This window comes from Notechis scutatus, chromosome 2 (genome assembly GCF_049901735.1).
Source record: "Notechis scutatus isolate UNSWTSFEM ecotype Mainland chromosome 2, rNotScu1.2, whole genome shotgun sequence".
Lineage (NCBI taxonomy): Eukaryota > Metazoa > Chordata > Lepidosauria > Squamata > Elapidae > Notechis > Notechis scutatus.
Window position 1 is genome coordinate 17,175,803 of NC_142010.1, and position 21,515 is coordinate 17,197,317.

Below are 21,515 nucleotides of genomic sequence, written 5' to 3' on the forward strand. Positions count from 1 at the left end.
GCAGAGCCAATTGCACTTGGGAAAAGTGCCGGCATTTGCTCCTAATAAATAATTGGATTTCTTTTGAAACTTGGCTCGAGGCTCATGAATTAATTAGGGCATCCGTTGGAACCCTGACAACAAAGCTCACATAACAAATGTCTTACTTAACAACATCAATTTTGGGCTCAGTAGTGGTTATAAGTTGAGGACTACCTGTAATAACAAAATAAAAATAAAAACAAGACCAATACGTAATAAGAAATAAGACAAATATATTTAACGGTCAATAAAATAGCAATAGGTCCAACTCTTCTGGCAAGGATGTGAAGAGATAATAGTTTTACCTTTCCAAACACTAGAAATGGGTTTGTAGTAGAAAACCTTAGGTTTATATCTCCTTTTCACTCGACAGAATATTTTGGATTCTGCATAACCATCCCGTTGTGGTATGCAGATCTTAGAATAAGTTAATGGATTCAAATTTGCATCAGGAACCCAGACTTTAGGGAGTCCTTCAACCTCTGGGCTGTTGTATGGGTGATAGGGAAAGGGTTGAGTAAGCTCCACAAGAGTTTCTTCAATTGCAGCCTTATTGAGTAGAGATTGGAAAAATAAATGCAGCTGTGTGCACTGTCTTTTGACAGATATTCTGGAGCCTTCCATCATGTCGGAGCAACTGTGGTTAGTTTGGTCTCCTCATCTGAGATAAAGGTTGCCCAATAGTTTTAAGCCTTTGTGTGGATCACAGCTTGAATGGCTAATGTGTCATTATGGATGTAGCCAGTCCCTGGTTCGTGTAGTGAGTTCAAGGGGTGGAATTCTGGGAGGCCGCTGGCCAGGTTGGTTTCGCTGATGGGCCGCTGGAATGAAGACGAGGACTCCAAGGAAAGGAAGGAGGTGGAAACGTGACGATTGTTGACTTGATCCAACAAAGTGAAGGTCACCTACATTTTAAAGAAGGGAGAAATTATATGCACTATATTTTGCACATTATATTATGTGCACCAATTTACATGCACTAAACGAGATAGCATTGGTCTGGAGCCATGTATTTCCTTGTCTCTAGGCCAGATTACTTTCTGGGTCTTTCAAGACCATGAATTGTAACCTGGACTAGGTTAGGGGGTAAAGAATGTGGGGCATGATTTTAGGGGAGGAGGTCAGCTCTAGAACCCAGCATTTCAGTGTGCCTGAGGGCTCAACTCTTTTCCTACTTCCACGTAACACTTATTAGGGTACATAAAGCTACCAGCTGAGGTCCCAAATGTGCTTTTTCAGGAGGCAACTGGACTTCGTTGTTGTTTTTCTTTTGAAGACGTTTCGCTTCTCATCCAAGAAGCTTCTTCAGCTCTGACAGGATATCCTGTCAGGACTGAAGAAGCTTCTTGGATGAGAAGCGAAACGTCTTCAAAAGAAGTCCAGTTGCCTCCTGAAAAAGCACCTTTGGGAAAACCATGACCTGGATGACTGAGAATCTCTACCAGCTTCTACCAGCTGAGGCCATCCATTGGCCTGGGCTTAAGCATAACCACTACAGATAGGCCTCAACTTTTCTTGCCACAGTTCTTGAATCACTGCAGTTAAAAGCTACTAACATAATTGTTAAGTGAATCCGGTTTCCCCATTGATTTTGCTTATCTGAAGGTCGCCAAAGGGGATCACATGACCCTGGGACACTGCAACCGTCATAAATACGAGTCAGTTGCCAAGTGTCTGAATTTTAATCTCGGGACCACGGAGGATGCTGTGATGGTTGTAAGTGTGAAAAATGATCCTAAGTCACTTTTTTCAGTGCCGTTGTAACTTTGAACGGTCCCTCAATGAACTATTGTAAAAGTCAAGGATTACCTATATGCTCACAACAAGTGTAGATCTCTCCCTTGGCTCCTTCAGTGATGCTATCAGGATTTGTTCCCAGTGCTTAGAGCTGTGGAGGTCTGGATGTAAATCTAATTCTAGCAAGGCAGGGCGGCTGTGGACTTTAGCATCTGACTGGGATGGCACTCTCTCGAAAAGAGTTGGCATGCAATTTATTCTGATATAGGCTTCCCCACAGCACGAAGTCGATCCTCATCCTGATAAACCCCTTTCATTTAATTTACAGTGAATTTCCTGTCAACTCATAAAATATTTCTATGGTCTTTTTATAGTTGCCAACAGAAAGGGAGCGGGGAGCGGCGTGGCAGCCTGCAAAACCGAAACTGCATTCCATAAATGTTTTCAAAGATAGTAACTAGGTGACTGAAGTTTCTGCCTCTCAAAATTCTAACTGGAGAGCATGACTGGTGACTCTTGGCTATGGATGTGTCCCATTGGAGAATATGAATTATGATACACCCAGGGAGTGCGGGAAAACCAGGGTGAAGGGTGACAATGAATGATGTGTCTCAGAGTCAGCTACACTCAGGCAGTGCCAGACCTTTTAATTCCCAATAAATCCTTTTGAAGTTTTGGAAGTTTGGCCCGAGAACTCATGATTTAAATGGGGTTAAGTGCTGGAATCCTGGCATTTCCTTTCCAATAAAGTCCCGCCCAACAGTCTTTCAAAATAGTTCCCAGTTACAGACCTTTATCGGGCTTGGAGAGTGGCTGATATCTTTCAGATGCCGCAATACTTGGCAAGCATGCCAGAATGAACTAATTGTCTCCTACAAAGCCCCATTCACCATCCACCTGTGGTTTTACTCTCAAGTCAACCCTTGTTCCTCAGCTGTTCCCTTCTTCTGGCAGCTCTGTGCATGTGCACACTGGGAACAGGCTCTAGCTGTTCTTCTGCCTCACTGATGTCTGACTCCGAAGGCAGCTGATAACTGTCAGACGGTCCTGTCCCCATCTCTGCCTCTGATGCAAGGCTTTCATCAGAGCCTTCCTCAGACTCCAGGACTGGCCCATGTTTCCCGCCCAACCTCCTCACTGTCTGAGTCTGCCGCCAGCTCCTCTGGCCACTGTCGGGCCACAACACAATTTGGGAATCCTCTTGAACTTATAGCTGCTGTTTGGCGAACAAGTGGCGGCCACAGCCAGGAGAATTGAGGGAGGGAGCTTCCTACGTCATGTCTCCTTACCACCAGTTCAGAAGCTCTTATCATACCTTATGTTGGAAAGGCCACTTCAGCTGGAAATCGTATTCTCCTTTCATCACAACCAGGAAGAGTGAAAGGTGAGTTCCAGTACCGGTTCCATCTCCGTTCAGGAAAAGCTTCAGGCAAAGCTTGTAGCCATAACGGGTGGTATAAAATGCTGGAGGAGCATGAAAGAGAAAAAGACAAGATGCTAAGAGCAGCAAGAACAATAATACTGACTTGTGTCTCGTCGATAAACTCTATTGCAGGATGAACCAGACAAACTTTCTGAAGGAAATTGGAATCTAATTCTCCCTTCTCCATCTTTTCTCTTCCTTCCTTCTTTCCTTCCTTCCTTCCTCCTTCCTTCCTAGTCCCCAGGCCCTTCCTCCCTTCTCCATTCTCTTCCTTCCTTCTTCCTTCCTTCTCCCACCCTTCCTCCCTTCCTTCCTAGTCTCTTCGAGCCTGGAGGCACCTTTCCCTTCCCTTCTCTCATCTTTTCTTTCTTTCTTCTTCTTCCTTCTCCCGCCCTTCCTCCCTTCCTTCCTAGTCCTTCCTGGAGGCACCTTCCTTCCCTTCTCCATCTTTTCTTTTCCTTCCTTCTTTCTCCCCTAGGCGCTTCAAGCCTGGAGGCACCCACAAAGTGTCTGAGAGCACCCCTTAATGCCTATTTCTGAATGGGGCCATGCATTTGCAACTTTTATAGTCCCTGCAGGAGGCACATGCTGGATCTTCCTGTGTTTCCCCATAGTGCAAGCCCACAGAAACCATACTGTAGTCAGAAAGTCAAACACCAAGCTGGCATCTCAAAGGTGGCTTTTTTCTTTGAAAGGCAACTGGACTATTTTTTTTCCTTGAGGAGAAAGAAGAAAACGTTTTGCTTCTCATCCAAAAAGCTTCATCAGTTCTGATGGTGGGGCAGATGGAAGGATAGGTACTGACAGTGGAGACTGGATGGTGGGGAGATGGAAGGATAGAATAAAATAGAGCTGGAAGGGATCTCAGAGGTTTTGTCTGCTCTTTGTATCTGAAATCCTGGGGTATGCAGGCTACTATCATCAATTGACTCATTTGGCCTGGTTTCCAGAAAAACTAGACACAAGGACAATTTCCCCCTGAATACCATCACTCTGCTAAACAACTAATTCCCACAACACTGTCATATTATTTACTAAGACTGTATTACTATTACTCTTCTCATCCTTCCTATTACCTATATGTTCCCACTTATGACCATAACCGTGTTGCTTGTTTTATTTGTTTCCTAGTATGATTCGATTGCTTGTGAGTAACCTATGACTATCACTAAGTGTTGTATCTTATGATTCTTGATGAATGTATTTTATTTTTTCTTTATGTACACGGAGAGCATATGCACCAATTGTGTGTCCAATCACAATGAAGAATTCTATTCTATTCTATTCTATTCTATTCTATTCTATTCTATTCTATTCTATTCTATTCTATTCTATTCTATGCTATGCTATGCTATGCTATGCTATGCTATGCTATGCTTTGCTATGCTATGCTATGCTATGCTATCCTATCCTATTCTATTCTATCCTACTCCAGACCCCTGCTCAAGCAGGAGATCCTATACTATTTCAGACAAGGGACTGTTCAGTCTTGTTCAGGGCTCTCCAAACTTGGCAACTTTGAGACTTGTGGACGTCAGTTGTCAGAATTCCCCAGCCAGCATGGCTGGCTGAGGAATTCTGGGAGTTGAAGTCCACAAGTCTTAAAGTTGCCCGGTTTGGAGACCTCTGCTCTTGTTAAAAACCTCCAGTGATGAAGCACCCACAACTTCTGAAGGCAAGCTGATCCATTGGTGAAATGTTTTCCACTTTAGGAAGTTTGTCCTTAATTCCAGGTTGCTTCTCTCCTTGACTAGTTTCCATCCATGGTTTCTTGTCTTGCCCTCTGCTTCTGATAGGATGAAGGGGTGGTGGAAGGAATAGTATTGCAAAGAAAAGACAATCTTTCCATTTCCCTCCACTCCACAATCCTATCAGAATTATCCTTCTGTCCCTCTGCGATCCAGTCTCAAGGGTTGGTACCTATCCTTCCATCCCCCTTCCCTCAGAACTGATGAAGCTTCTTGGATGACGTCTTCTTCTTTTTCCACAAGGGGAAAAAAAACCCCAACCCAGCTGACTTTTCAAGAAAAAAAAAAAGCACCTTTGAGACATCTACGACCTGGATGACTGAGAATCTCCACGGCCACCAAGCAGGGACTTTTGTTCTACCAAACCAATTTCCCCCTTTTGGTTCATGTCCCGATTTGGTCACTCACGGGGGGAATAAAGAGCAGTCCGTTTGCCGGTTTGAGCTTCCCGCATTTGAAGCCCCACTCTGCGGACCTTCCAGAGCAAACAGCCATCATAGCTGGTATGTTCCAGGGCCTGGATCCGGGACACCAAGCCGCTGATCATCACATCTTTCAGAGCCAAGAGTGAATCTTGCTGTTCTATCTGGAAGGAATACATGGAATACATGAAAGAGAAATACTGATACCTTCAATTAAATTCAGTAAACTGACATTGAATTACTTCACAGAGACAAGTGAACTATAATAGCTATGGGAGAGAAAACCTATAAAGCATAATACCAATAGCAGATACAGATTAACAGAGTTAAAAGGGATCTTGTAGATCATCTAGTCCAACCCCCCACCCCACCCAAGCAGGAGACCTACACCATTTCTGACAAATGGCAGTCCAGTCTCTTCTTGAAAGCTTCCAGTGATGAAGCTCCCACAACTTCCGAAGGCAACTTCTGTTCCATTGGTTGATTGTTCTCACTGTCAGAAAGTTTCTCCTTATTTCCAGGTTAAATCTCTCCTTGTTCAGTTTCCATCCACTGTTCCTTGTCTGGCCTGCAGGTGCTTTGGAAAATAGCTTGACCCCTTCCTGTCTGTGTGGCAACCCCTCAAATATTGGAAGACTGCTACCCTGTATCCCCTGGTCCTTCTCTTCACTAGACTAGCCATGCCCATTTCCTGTAACCGTTCTTCATGTGTTTTAGTCTCCATTTAGTCACAATGCCACTTAGAATTATATACTGCTTCACAGTGCTTTACAGCCCTCTCTCTGAGCAGTTTACAGAGTCAGCCTATGGCCCCCAACAATCTAGGCAACTTTGCTGACCTCAGAAGGGTGGAAGGCTTGAATCAACCTTGAGCCAGTCAGAACGCCTGGCTGTGAGTAGTGAGTTAGCTTGCAATACTGGATTCTAACCACTGAGCCACCAATGGTTCAAACTTGAAAGGGGCCACAGTTGCCCACTCCTGCCTTAGCACAAAGAAAGAATGAAACCAGCTTCAATGTTAACCAAGTTATCCTGCTTGTTAGAAGCTGGCTGGGAAGGTCACAAGCGGCAATCCCACGACTTTGATCTAGAGATGCTGCAAATATCATAAATACAGGCTCCTTGCAAAATGTCCATATTGTCATCGTGACTACAGCGATGCTGAAATAGTGATGATCAGTTATAACCAACTTTTCCAGTGGCATTTTAACTTCAAACGGTCACTAAGTAAATTGAGTTGTAAGTTGCGGTCAATCTATAACAGGGGTGAGGAAGGATGGGCCCTTTTATAAGTTGTGGACTTCAACTCCCAGAATTCCTGAGATAGGCACGGCTGGCTCAGGAATTCTGGGAGTTGAAGTCCACAAGTTATAAAGGGCCCATCCTTCCCCACTTCCGATCTACAGTATAAGTTCTCATTGGAGACCTTTGATTTCAAAGGCATCAATCATTCCAAAAGGCGCCTCTTACTCTCTCCTCCAGGTAGAGGATCCTGGCCAGAGCTTCTCCAACCCTGACGTCAGGGGCCTCTTCTTTTCTGCCCAGCTCCCGGCTCAGAACCGAGACAATGTTCTCCAAGGTCTTCTGGCGGGTTTCCAGCTCAGCCACCTGCTGCCTGATTTTCAGGCCAGGCCTCAGCTGCTCCAGGAGATGGTCCAGGGGGAAGTCCAGGCCCACAAACTGGTGCAGGGTGTTAGGAAGCAGAGGATGCTGGGATGGCACGATTCCTTCCACTTGTCCACCGGGCATCTGTTAAAAATGGAAGTCAACCAACAGGCATGAATCATCTAGACAGGGGTGGGCTTCAAAAATTTTTAGCAACGGGTTCTCTGCCCGGGTGCTGGGTGGACGTGGCCATGGTGGGTGTGGCCTAGTTGTCCCCTTGCACCACGGCTTGGGGAGGGGCGTTTTTGAGCCCCCAGGAAGGCAAAAACAGCCCCCCCGGGCTCCGGAGGCTCTCTGGAACTCAGAAACGGGCCCATTTCCGGCCTTCCTGAACTTACGGGAGGCCTATTTTTCACCTCCCCTGAGCCTCTGAGCACACCCTGCACTTACCTGCATCCAAAATGGACCAGGTGGGGACTCCTGGGAGAGTCGGGCAGGGTGGGTGGGGCCAGCCAGGAGCGGGATTTGGGATGCAGAATTTTAGCTAAAGGGGCTCCCGAACCCCCAGCAGCCCACCCCTGCATCTAGAGTTGGCCCAGCCCTTGGGTACCAGCCTGTTCATGCCCCCTTAATAAGTTAGTACAGGTAACCCTTGACTTATGACCGCAATTGAGCCCAAAACCTCTGCTGCTAAGTGAGATACAGGTGGCCTTCAACTTACAACCACAACTGAGCCCAACATTTATGTTGCAACTAAGTGAGAAATTTGTTAAGTGAGTTTTGCCCCATTTTGTGACTTTTCTCAACATGTTTGTTAAGTGAATCTCACTTTGCCAACTAAATCTAATCTAGAATTCAGTCTTACTTGGAAACCATTTCTGGACTATAGTTTTATACATGGAATTGCAAATTTTGTCTCTTGGGTTTATATTTTAATTTAACATAGAATCTACATAATGTTTACAATATTCTTTCAGCATACTGTTATTTATAGCTTTGCTTCTATTCTATTTTCTATTTTCTACTCTACTCTGTTCTATTCTACTCTATTTTATTGCTTATTTTCTCTTCCTTGCTGTGTTTTTGGTAGTCTTTTAAATACACACAGACACAGACACAGAAACACATACATATACATACATGCATCCATACACTCATACAGGTAGTACTTGACTTACAACCACAGTTGAGCCCAAAATCTATGTTGCCAAGTGAGAAATTTGTTAAGCGAGTTTTGTCCCATTTTACAACTTTTCTTGCAACAGTTGTTAAGCGAAGCTCTGCAGTTGTTAAATTAGTAACACCGTTGTTAAGTGAATCTGGCTTCCCCCTAGAATTTGCATGTCACAAAGCTGCAAAAAAAGGGATCACATGACCCCAGGACACTGCAACCGTCATAAGTATGAACCAGTTGTCAAGCATCCGAATGTAAATCACATGACCACTTGACACTTAGCAAATAGCACTTAGACTTGTATACCTCTTCACAGTGCTTTATAGCCCTCTCTAAGTGGTTTACAGAGTCAGCATATTTGCCCCCAAACAATCTAGGTCCTCATTTTACCCATCTTGGAAAGATGGAAGTCTGTGTCAACCTTGATGGTTGACCATGGTCATAAGTAACATTTTTCAGTGCTGTTGTAACTTTGAACAGTCACTAAATGAATTGTTGTAAGTCAAGGACTTACACATACACACACACACACACTCTGACACACACATATACTCACATGCACCACAATAATTATAAACCATGAAAACGTACAACCCACCTTGTCAAAATGGATGAGTGGCTCAATTTCCTCCTCTTTCAGATATTCAAAAGAGGTGTTTCTGCTACAGCTGGGAAGCAAAACAAATTGTGTCAGATAACCTACCAAGATCCAAACATCCAAGTCATGGTATTCTCTGGGACACTCCCTAAAAGTGAAAGAAGCAGGATGGGAAGAATATGGACTGCTCTGAACTTTGGTACAGGTAGTCCTTAACTTACGACCACAATTGATGGTGGCGCAGTGGTTAGAATGCAGTACTGCAGGCTACTTCTGCTGACTGCCAACTGCCTGCATTTTGGCAGTTCAAATCTCACCAGGCTCAAGGTTGACTCAGCCTTCCATCCCTTCTGAGGTGGGTAAAATGAGGACCCAGACTGTTGGGGGCAATAGGCTGAATCTGTAAACCGCTTAGAGAGGGCTGTAAAGCACTGTAAAGCGATATATAAGTCTAAGCGCTATTGCTAATTGAGCTCCAAATTTATATTGCTATGTGAGAAATTTGGTAAGTGAATTTTGCCTCGTTTTACGAGCTTTCTCAGCCCATTTGTTAACCGAATCACTGCAGTTCTTAAATTAGTAACCCAGTTGCTAAGTGAATCTGGTTTTCCCATTGACTTTGCTTGGGCAGAAGGTCGCAAAAAGAGATCACGTGACTCCACGACACTGCAACCATCATAAATGGGAGTCAGTTGTCAATCATCCAAATGTAAATCAGGTGACCCTGGGGATGCCATGACAGTCATTAGTGTGAAAAAAAAGTCATAAGTCGCTTTTTTCAGTGCCGTTGTAGCTTCTAATGGTCAGTAAGTGAACTGTTGTAAATTGAGGACTACCTGCACTGGAGAAGACGGCTAAATAAATAAATAAATAAATAAATAAATAAATACACATACACACACATACATACATACCTTGGACAGGATAGATGATAGATAGGTAGATAGATAGGTAGGTAGGTAGGTAGATAGATAGGTAGGTAGATAGGTAGGTAGATAGGTAGGTAGGTAGGTAGGTAGGTAGGCAGTGTTCTAGGACCAACTCTCTTCATACTCTACATAAACGACCTCTGTGATCATATTAAGAGCAATTGCGTTCTCTTCGCTGATGATGTAAAGCTGTTCAATACCACAGACAATACTGCTACCCTACAAAAAGATCTTGACTATGTATCAGAATGGTCAAACAAATGGCAACTTCAAATCTCAACAAATAAATGCTCTGTCTTACATATTGGCAAAAAAAAATCAGAAAATAAAATACAAGCTGAATAGTCAAGATCTTGTTGATGACCCAAGCTCTGTAAAGGACCTTGGAATACTCACCTCTAATGATCTAAGTGCTAGAGCCCACTGCAACTACATAGCCAAAAAGGCATTAAGAGTTGTTAACCTAATCCTACGTAGCTTTTTCTCTGGTAATATCACACTACTAACTAGAGCATACAAAACATTTGCTAGACCAATACTCGAATACAGTTCATCAGTCTGGAACCCACATTACGTATCTGATATTAGCACAATTGAGAAAGTCCAGAAATATTTCACAAGAAGAGTTCTCCACTCCTCTACTCGTTGTAGAATACCTTATGCCACCAGACTTGAAATTCTAGAACTTGAAAACCTTGAATTACGCCGTCTTCGGTCTGACTTAAGCATGGTATATAAAATCATACATTGCAATGTCCTACCTGTCAATGAATACTTCAGCTTCAACCATAACAACACAAGAGCACACAATAGATACAAACTCAAAGTAAACCGCACCAAACTTGATTGCAGGAAATACGACTTCAGCAATAGAGTGGTCAATGTCTGGAATACTCTACCCGACTCTGTAGTTTCTTCCCCAAACCCCAAAAACTTTAACCTTAGACTGTCTACTATTGACCTCACCCCTTTCCTAAGAGGCCTGTAGGGGCGTGCATAAGCGCACCAACGTGCCTACCGTCCCTGTCCTATTGTTTCTCTTATTCTTCTTTTATTTTTCTTATATGTACCCATTTCATGTATTCACAACTATGTATACGCTTATACTTATGATCTTGTAAACAATTGGCAAATCAAATAAATAAATAAATAAAATAAATAAATAGATAGATAGATAGATAGATAGATAGATAGATAGATAGATGATAAATACACACACACCTTGGACAACATAAACAAACAAACAAATAAATAAATAAATAACTATGGACAGCCTAAATGAACAAAGAAACCAGTGGATCATTAAACAAATCAACTCAGAGTTTTCTCTTAAAGCAAAAATGACCAGGCTCAAATGATTCTATTTTGGACTCATGATACAAAGACCCAATTTTTTTGGAGAAGTCTCTGTTGCTGCAAACAATGGAAGGAAAGTGAAGAAAAGGATAACCAACCATAAGGGGGAAGGAGTGAGTTACAGTGCCAATGGGGGCAATCACTGAAAGACCAGATTAAGGACAGAATCCATGTATGTGGTAGACATTGCTTTCATCCATTTTTTCTATATCACATTTTTTCCCCCAAGTTTCAATGCTGGATTTCTCCATAAAGCCAATTTAGCATAGGAAAATGGATTGCATCGGTTTTTATTAGACGTTCCATTCCATAGTTTTGTAACTGATATAATTGTTTCCAGAGATACTACAGTTCTATTGTATTTAGGTCTTAATACTGTCCATTTAGCCAAAGGTGCTATTTATGGATATACTAAAGTTGCCTAAATCGGAAAATTAATATCAAATGTGGAATAACAATATTTAATAATAGACAACAGCTAAGTTTGATGATGTAGAGATGCGGTGCCTCAGTGGCTAAGACGCTGAGCTTTGTCGATCAGAAAGGTCGGCTGTTTGGCAGTTTGGCAGTTCGAATCCCTAGCACCTCATAATGGAGGGAGCCCCCGTTGCTTGTCCCAACTTCTGCCAACCTAGCAGTTCGAAAGCATGTAAAAATGCAAGTAGAAAAATAGGGACCACCTTTGGTGGGAAGGTAACAGCTAGCAAGTATGTGCGAGGGGAACCTTTATCTTTAAGTTTGAGGATATAACCTGAATCCTCGCTCATTAATTGGTAATTGCGTTTTCTGTGAAAACATGCTCCGAACATTCCCCATAAATTTTTTCTTAAATTTCCAAGTCATCACAAAAGTGACATGGGAAGTACCTAAATTTTATGAAATAATTTCCTTCCTTTCTTCCTTCTTCCCTCCCCCTCCCTCCCTCCCTTTCTTTTTCTTTTTTCTTTCATCTGTCTTCCTTTCTTTTTTCCTGCCTGCCTCTTTCTTTCTTCTTTCTTTCTTTCTTTCTTTCTTTCTTTCTTTCTTTCTTTCTTTCTTTCTTTCTTTCTTTCTTTCTTTCTTTCTTTCTTTCTTTCTTTCTTTCTTCTTCCCTCCCTCCCTCCCTCCCTCCCTGCAACAGCCTTTTTCTACTAATTCTCAACTGCAAATTGGGCAATATGAATTTAATAAATAAATAAAAATAAATAAAACAACCACCGTGCTTAGCAACAGACGTTCTGGCCCCAGTTGGGATCTCAAGTATTGGGACTACCCATACAGACCCAATAATTTCATTAATACCTTTAAAAGGGTCACCTCAGCAGTACTCCACAGCTCTGACTCTCTCCTTGAATGAGATAAATTTTCTTTTATTTATTAAGATAACAGCCCCAGCCCTCTGGATTTTCCCCAGGTTTCTGCCTATCACACAATCACAGGGCCTTTTCTTCTCCCTCCCCTGATGACTCTCAGACATTTTTTTTTCCACTCGGTTAGATCACCAGATGATATCACATTTCGGGGTGAGGGGAAATTTTTCAGCAGTCAGAACAAGACTTCTGAGGGAAACCCCAGGGGTGAAATGTGTGGTGAGCTCTTAAAATGATATTAGTGGAGTGTTTCTGGATTTTGGAAGGAAGAATTATCTGATACACAAGGTGGCCCAGGGCTTTATGGAGATTCTCAACCCTTCAGGTCATGGTTGTCCCAGTGCTTTTTTTTTTTTCAAAGGGCAACTGGAATTTTTTGATTTTTTTTTCCCCTTGAAAATGTTTCACTTCTAAAGTGAAGAAACTTCTTGAATGAGAAGTGAAATGTTTTCAAAGAAAAAAACCCAAGAAACTCCAGTTGCCTTTTGGAAAAAAAAAAAGCACATTTGGGACAAGGTGATCCACAGGGTCTCTTCTCAGAGGCCAGGGCAAAAGTGAATCATTTCTAGAGGTTTTAGGAGCAACTGAAGACTTCACAAAACCAATTGTAACATCTCCCCAATCCACACAACATCCCTCCATTTGGGCTGAAGCCTGCCTAAGAACAATTATGCTGCATTTTTGAGGTTCCTGGAGGGTTCAGTTTAGGGGGGGGAAAGGGGGGAATTATTCACTTCCACTTTTGACTTTGTCCTCCAGTTTTCTTTGTTCTGCTAGAAGATGTTAAGAGGATAGAGCTGATTGTCCCTAAATCCCAGCCTGAGTTGAGCATCCTCCACTTGGTAGTGGGGAAGTGGATGAAAAGTGGCAGGACATTTTGAGGGCTCTGGTCTCAAGACATTAGACAGGTTTGGAGGAGATTGAATTAGAGTTGTGTTGTATCTGCTTGGTATTTGAGGTGGAAGAATTCAGGAAATCCCAGAACTTGAGGCTCATTCCAGAAAACCATCACAGAAGGAGAATGATGTGGCAGACCATTTCTGCATTCTTGCCAACTCACTCACTCACTCAGAATGTTTGCTGGAATTGGGTATGTCTAGTTCGATGAAAAGAAGGATTAGGGGAGACATGATAGCAGTGTTCCAATATCTCAGGGGCTGCCACAAAGAAGAGGGAGTCAAGCTATTCTCTCCAAAGCACCTGAGGTCAGAACAAGAAGCCATGGGTGGAAACTAATCAAGGAGAGAAGCAACTTAGAACTAAGGAGACATTTCCTGATAGTTAGAACAATTAATCAGTGGAACCACTTTCCTCCAGAAGTTGTGAATGCTCCAACACTGGAAATTTTTAAGAAGAGATTGGATAATCATTTGTCGGGAATGGTATAGGGTTTCCTGCCTAAGCAGGGAGTTGGAGTAGAACAGTGGTTGCCAACCAGTGGGCTGAGGACCACTGGTGGTCCGCGAGAAATTTTTGGTGGTCCACAGAGAAATGTCACCCCCAAAGCAATTAATCCAGGCTGCGCAGGAACACAAGGCTGCACCGCCCACATGGCTCATGGGAACACAAGGCTTGCATCGCTTGCATTGCAAACAACACGAGGTAGTGAGGGGAGGGGGGAAAGGGCGGAGGGGGCGAACTTGCCCCACTCACCCCAACATGCCTTGCCTGGCCACTGGGCTGCTTCTTTCTGCTTCTTTCTTCTTCTGCTTTTGGCTGCACAGAAGGAAAACAGTGAAAGTCTTTCTTTCTCTCCCCCAAACTCTGCCAGAAATGAGTCTTTGGGACCCTGCAAGGCATCCTGCTCCAAGAGGCTGCGCAGGCAAAGACTCATTTCTAGTGGAGTTTGTAGGAGAGAAAGAAAGACTTCTGCTGCTTCTGCTGCTTTTCTTGCATGAAGCCAAAAGTCTCTCTCTTTCTCTCTCCCCCTGAGAATGGAGCTGGAGATGCTTTCCTGCGATCCCAAATAAAGAATGATTGATCGGTAGGAAACCGGGGTGGGGAATTTTCCTGCAGTTTTTTGGGGATTTCCCCAGGGTCTCTGGTTCACGGGAGTTAAAATTATGAGTTTGGGGGTCCCTGAGGTCCAAAAGGTTGGTGACCCCTGGACTAAAAGATCTCCAAGGTCCCTCCAACTCTGTTGTTCTATCTTACTCTCATTCACTCACTCACTTTCACTCACTCACTCACAGATACAGACACTTACACCCCCTCACACACACACCAGCAGGGTAATTAGGTTAAGGCACCTGGCTGGAAAGCAAAAGACGGTCCCACTTTGACATGAAAACCAGCTGGGTAACCTTAGGCCAGTTCCTCTTTTTCAGTCCAGGGTGATGGGGAAAACAGCCAGAGGAAGGTGCATTGGATAGGTTTGCCATCTTGAGTTATTTGTAAAAGTAATATAGGCAGGATATGAATGATCTAAATCTAAATAAACAAAGCACAAAAACCATCCAAGTTGAGTTCATCCTGAAGCTGAATTAGTTTCAGTAAAATTTCCCAAACTTAATGTAAACTGGAAACCCTTTTAATATGCATAAACTATGGTAACGTGCCTCAAGGCCTCTGAGATATAATATTCACGGAGATGTTCCAGATTAACATGCTGCATGCAGTTAGCTTTTTTTTTTTTTTTTTTAACAGTAGAAGACTCTAATTTACTGATCTCTGATCTTTGCAAACAAAAATGGCAAGAGTTTCAAATTATTTACATATACGAAAGCAAAACAAAAAACAAAAAACCCCATCCTAAAGAGATTTTAATTCAATCTGTCTGCATCTCCTGTGGCTTGAGCAGGAAACAAAAGCTTTTCATTCTACCCTGTGCTTCAATTAGTTCACCACTGCAGGAACATCTGGGTCACGAGAAACAAACAATTCTTTTGTGAATGGCTACTATTGTCAAGGCAATTTTCATTTTTTGTTTTTATTTTATTCTATTTCCTGGTTTCTTTACTATCTATAACCCCACATGTATAATTTATATATAGATGTAATTACAACAGCAGTAGTTAATATGCACTTATAACAGGACATAGATTAAAACCACATATTACATGCAATAAATTAGAGAACATCTCTAAAATAAAAGCTCCATCTACTAATTCTATATCTATTTATCTTCTATCTGTCTGTCTGTCTCTGTCTCTGTCTGTCTGTCTCTGTCTGTCTGTCTATCAGTCTCTGTCTGTCTCTGTCTGTCTGTCTGTCTGTTTGTTTGTCTCCCTCTCATCTATCTATCTATCTATCTATCTATCTATCTATCTATCTATCTATCTATCTATCTATCTATCTATCTATCTATCTATCTATCTATCTATCTATCTATCTATCTATCTATCTATCTATCTATCTATCTATCTATCTATCTATCTATCTATCTATCTATATCTATCTATCTATCTATCTATCTATCTATCTATCTATCTATCATCATCTATCATCATCTATATAACCACCCATCCCAAGCTCTGGGCTGCTTCCAATCAAGAATTAAAACAACATAAAAACCGTCTTGTTAGTGTTTAATGTGCCACAATGACTTTTACTGTCTCCTTTTTCTTAGGAAGTAAAAGCACACTTGTGTTTCAGTGAAGGTACCTAATTATAATATTTGCTCACATTTTTTAAGAAAAAAAATCTGCAGCTCAAAATGCATTACTACGAGGCACCACTTTCAATTCATTCTGGTTCAGTACCTTCTCTAGTCTCAAAAATATGCTCATCACTTGTGAGTAGAACAGAGAGAAAGAAGGAAAGGATTCTGCAGGTGCACAGATATCATTTATCTCAGCCAAGGTTTGGCAACTTTAAAACTTCTGTACTTCACCACCCAGAATTCTAGGAGTTGAAGTCCATACATCTTAAAGTTGCCAAATTTGGAGACTCCTCTTCTAGACCGAGTCCCAGTAATGTAACAGATTCTGGGACTAAATATTCCTGTTCCTAGAACCGCTGATATCCACTCTGTTCCTTTTGTTACATCTTTAATATAAATCTTATTCTACTCCCCCCCCCCATCACATTCCAAAAAATCATTTTGACCATCCCAGATACATACCTCATTTTTGGCTGCTCAGGCCTTCAATTGTTCCACATCTCTCTTTCTGAAGTTTTATAAGTTTCCAGGCAAAGTCAAGACTAACCTTTTCCTCTCTTAAAAAAAGATGCAGTCAGAATAAAAAAAAGTGGGAGGATAAGACTGCCTGCCAGTGGAAGCTTCAATGGGTGGGGGAATCCCAACTGCGGGGCAGAGGAAGTCAGTTTCCAAATGATAAAACTCTTTAAACTCAAAACTGAAAATAAAAGCTCATTCAGGTGGAACATTTGTTCAGCTATTGCCAGACCACATAGCTTTCATGTTGGAGGTCACACTTTCCTAATATGGACAGGAATAATAGTGACATACAGGAAGCCTCTCTATTGTCCCAATTTTATTTTATTTTTAAAAATATTTCTGGTTCTTCATCCTGTGAGGGAGGTCCCCCAAATCAGATTCAATAAGAATTGAATCTGGATCTCCATGATCCAATCCAATAGTCCAGCTGCTAGCCTAATGCAGTCTATGCGTGTGTTGGAAGTTAAAACCCACCCCTTTCCTAGAAAAATGAAATATTTTGGGATATACTAAAAAGGCAGAATATTTCCCTCAAAAGAGAAGGAGAAACTCAGAGAGGCAGAAACTCAGCCTCCCCGCCACCTTTGTCAATGGGTTATTAGTCAGGCCTGGGCCAGTCTATTCTACATAACAAAGATCTACCTCTTCCAGGCAGACCCATAATAGGAATTGTCCAAAGCCCTTTCATTACATCATCATCCAGCAAGACTCCACCAAGCCTGAGACTCAGCACAGCCTACAGAGTTGCCCCTGCATGGCCCCATGGGAGTCTGACAACCAATCAGAATACAAGCTCAAATTCAAATCTCAACAGAGGGCATAAAACCCAGGGACTCTCAGCATCTCTTCGCCTTTTTCTTCACCCAAGAGCTCCAGGCTGGTCATCCTGTCCCCCATTAAACCATCTTTCCAAACAGCCTCCATGTTTCCAGTGTCTTTTTCCCCACTTGGTACAGGACCCAGAAGGATATTTTCTTCCAACACATGTGATTGTTAAAATACATTTTCAGATTTATTCTTTAACTTTGGGATTTAATCCAACCCTTATACTTCTTTTTTTTAAAATGTCTGGTCTGTCACCAAGGGTCATGAGCTCTAAAAGGAAGGTGCTTTCCAGCCTTCCAGAGAACAGAGATTCCCTGGCCTGAAGTGGCATAAGAAGAAAACAACAGAGGAAAGATAGGGCTGGAAATAACGAGGAATTTGGGGGCATTGCTGCATAAGAACTCTTTGAGTTCAAAAGCCGTTGTGACTCCTGTGATCTCATGATGTTGGCTGAATTTGGTGTTGACTTACTTTACAGTTTAACTCTGCAATCTAAAGCCAGAAAGGGTGTGGGAAAAGACAGAGACAGAGACAGAGTTGGGGGGGGGAGCGAAGGAGGGAGAGAGAGAAAGACAAAGCAAGAGAAGCAGAAAATGGAGCAAGGGACAAGGGAGAGAGGGAGGGAAGGAAGGAAGGAAAGAAGAGGAGGAAGAGAGAAAACTAGAGAGTGGAAAAAGAAAGAAGAAGAAAAGAGAGATCTACATAGCCTGCTTTGTGTGGGATCAGCCTGTTTCCCCATTCCCTCAGGTTTTTCTTTGGGGTGGGGGGGGGCTCTTGACATGCTGTCTGGGGAATTCTGGGAGTTGAAGTTCACACATCTGTAGAATTCAGTCTGGGTTGGTTACCGGGACCAGGACGTTTAGCCTTCCAAGTTTTGGGACTCGTGCTGGAGCCCATCTTCAGGGAATTTCTCTCTCACCATTCTGGTGAGGGAGAGAAAACTGTTCTGTGAGAGAGGATGAGTTCCAGCATGAGTCTGAAAGCTCGGAAGACCAAAACTTCTGGTCCCAGCGACCAATTCAAATGGGATCCTGCAACATTATCCTGGGACATGTATATTTCCCAGCTTTTGTCACCCAGCTTTAAGTCATCAAGCTTGAAAAACACTAGTCCGGCACATCCTTTAAAGGGGGAAAAGGTGGCTTGATCTAGCATTGGTGAAACTGACAAGAATTTCCCTTTAGAAGAGGAGCAGAAACCCTGGAGCAAAGCAGGAAGTGCCTGGATTTTTTTAAAAAAAATCCTGTCCTTTTCTCTTTATCAAAGAATACTAGCTTTTAAAAAGTATGCCTTTGGTTTACTTTACTTTACTTTACTCTACTTTACTTTACTTACTTTACTTTACTTTACTTTACTTTACTTTACTTTACTTTACTTTACTTTACTTTACTTTACTTTACTTTACTTTACTTTACTTTACTTTACTTTATTGTTATTGCACCTCATACAACGAAATCAAACACCATCCTCAGTGCACATCATGAGCATGAAAATAAACACAAACACACATCCTTCACCCTCTACACATTGAACCGAAAACCCCCAACACCACACCAACACTGCACTATACAATAGAATTCAAAAGTGCTACTGCCCTGGGATAGAAGCTGTTTTTCAGCCTATTTGTCCTTGTTTTTATTATCCTGTACCGTCTGCCAGATGGTAATAGTTCAAAAAAAGGGTTCCCAGGATGAGATGGATCTTTGAGATTGTTTTGAGCTTTCTTAAGGCAGCGGGAGCTATAAAGCTCTTCCAAAGAGGGGAGAGGGCAACCAATGATCTTCTGGGCAATGACATTAACCCGCTGGAATGCTTTCCTATCTGCCCCTGTGCAATTGGCAAACCATACAGAGGTGCAGTAAGTTAAGATACTCTCTATGGTGCAGCGGTAGAAGGTCACCAGCAGTTTTTCATTCAGTTGTTATTTTCTGGGAAGTCTCAGGTAGTATAATCTCTGCTGGGCCCTTTTGACTAGAGCTGCAATGTGAGCACCCCCAGGTCAGGTCCTCTTTTAGGGTAACACCCAAAAACTTAAAACTGGTCACTTGCTCCACTTGGTCTCTATTGATAAGTAAGGGCTGGGTTGTCTGATCTGTTCCTACTATAGTCCACTATAACCTCCTTGGTCTTATTGTTGTTGAGGACCAAGTTATTGTCTCCACACCATTAAAGCAACCGGTCCACCTCATCTCGGTAGGCAGACACATCCCCACCCCCACCCACCCCCGGATGTTTAGAACCGTTTAGAACTGAGTACAGTGGTTAGAGTTAGGGTTGCTCTCTGATTTATTGTAACATGTTGTTCTAATCTATGCAGGGGTGGGATGCGACAGGGTTAACTGTGGTGGTCTCTCATGGAAAAATGAGACACAGGTAAGTGTTCTCGGGATGAGAGCCCAGAGCAAATTCCAGTGCTCCCTTTTATTGAGATTTTAGTACATGGTAAACATAGCAAGCATAATCACATTGTGGATTACAATAATTAGATATAGTACAGACTTGTTTACAGTTGTCTGAGCTGCTTGATTGTTTCTAGTGTTTGTTTTTAATTTCCTTGCACTATCTCAGTGACCTTTAAACAAGCATGTATGTACAAAGTATTAGATTAATCATTACCCAAACCCAATCCAAAGTTTTATTCCCACAGTTAACTACCGGTTCGGGATTTACGAGCCTCCCTGCAGGCTGCGAGCCACGCACCTGTAAATCATCATCAGCAGCTGCCTGCAGAGAAGCAGCCTTTGAAACAGCCCTCTTTTCTTGCTTTTCTAACTGCAGCTGTGCCTTGTTCGGCAGCTGAAGTTGAAAAATCAGGAAATAAAGATCAGGTAAGAGCCTGGGCAGGCGGATGGGCAAAATCATCAGCAGACATAGAACCGGTTCTATGTCTGCTGCTCTTCAGAGCTACCGGTTCTACAGAGGTGGACAGAACCGGTAGAAACCCACCCCTGAATCTATGTCCTGCAATTAGTTATAAGTGCATGTTAACTACTGCTGCTGTAATAGGTAGGTAGGTAGGTAGGTAAGTAGGTACATACATTCGTACATAAATAGAGATAGATGATAGGCAGGCAGGTAGACAATATAATTGTTTGCCTGTCTTTTTATCTCCCTAGGGGGAATGCTCTGTTTATCTATCCTAAATTTATCATATATTTATTTATATAGACCAGCATAATCAGTACATTGAAAATTTGGGCAGAGATGGGGCCCCCAAGCACTTACTTCATTTCCTTTCTGTCCAGCATGGAAGAAAGGGGATTTTTGCTGCTCCTAGCGTTACAAGAACAATGGGAATTGTTTGCTCTGGGAACACTGGGATTTAAGTTCTGAATAAGCATGCTGGGGAATGTGCTCTCCGAGGTATTTTCCAATGAGCAGAGCTGTGAGTGAAAGGAGACGCTGAGCTGCAGAATTTGTGACTTCATCTGCAGGATTTGTGACTTCGTCTATTAGAAGGAAGAGAATGTCTAATCATTACAGAAAGCAAGAGTGGAGAATTTGTAACCTGCCAGTTCTTATTGACTTAGAACTTCTAGCTGCTTCTTCCAATAGGTAGAATTGCAAGTTCCCCGATATTGGGAGTGCATTCTTTTGAAAAATTGCACAGGTAAAAGAAGAAAAAATAGATGTGGTAGATCTTTTGGGCTTTTCTCAGCCCTGAGATGATCAGGGATCCACACTCATCAGAACAGAACAGAATAATACAGTTGGAAAGGAGCTTGGAGGTCTTCTAGTCCAACCCCCTGCCTAGGCAGGAAACCCTACACCACTTCAGACAAATGGTTGTCCAATATCTTCTTAAAAACTTCCAGTGTTGGAGCATCCACAACTTCTGGAGGCAAATTGTTCCACTGATCAATTGTTCCAACTGTCAGGAAATTTCTCCTGAGTTCTAAGTTGCTTCTCTCCTTGATCAGTTTCCATCCTCTGCTTCTTGTCCTGCCCTCAGGGGCTTTGGAGAATAGATTGACTCCTTCTTCTATGTGGCAACCCCTCAGATATTGGAACACTGCTATCATCACATTCACCATGAGTCAGCCAAAGGTTACTTGAAGGTCATACAAAGCCTTCAGATGTTAGATTTGCTGAGGAAATCTAACAAATCTGAGGAGATTTGTTGTCTCCTTATCCTATCCACTACTATTGACAATAGTGGTGTTGGAAATAAATATCCTTCTGGGTTCAGTTCCAAGTGGGGGGAAAAG

At 42.5% G+C, this 21,515-nt stretch overlaps 1 protein-coding gene across 1 annotated transcript; it reads right to left on the reverse strand.

Moving 5' to 3' along the window:
* Positions 1-234: 234 nt before the first annotated feature.
* LOC113423870 (TNF receptor-associated factor 1-like) lies at positions 235-16,529 on the reverse strand. Its single transcript, XM_026685437.2, has 6 exons — positions 16,426-16,529; positions 8,729-8,798; positions 6,822-7,100; positions 5,338-5,515; positions 3,074-3,222; positions 235-926 (listed from the first exon to the last, which is right to left on the reverse strand). The coding sequence occupies exons 1-6, from the start codon at positions 16,428-16,430 to the stop codon at positions 708-710; spliced, it is 900 nt and encodes a 299-aa protein (XP_026541222.1). The 5' UTR covers positions 16,431-16,529; the 3' UTR covers positions 235-707.
* Between the last annotated feature and the right edge of the window lie 4,986 nt (positions 16,530-21,515).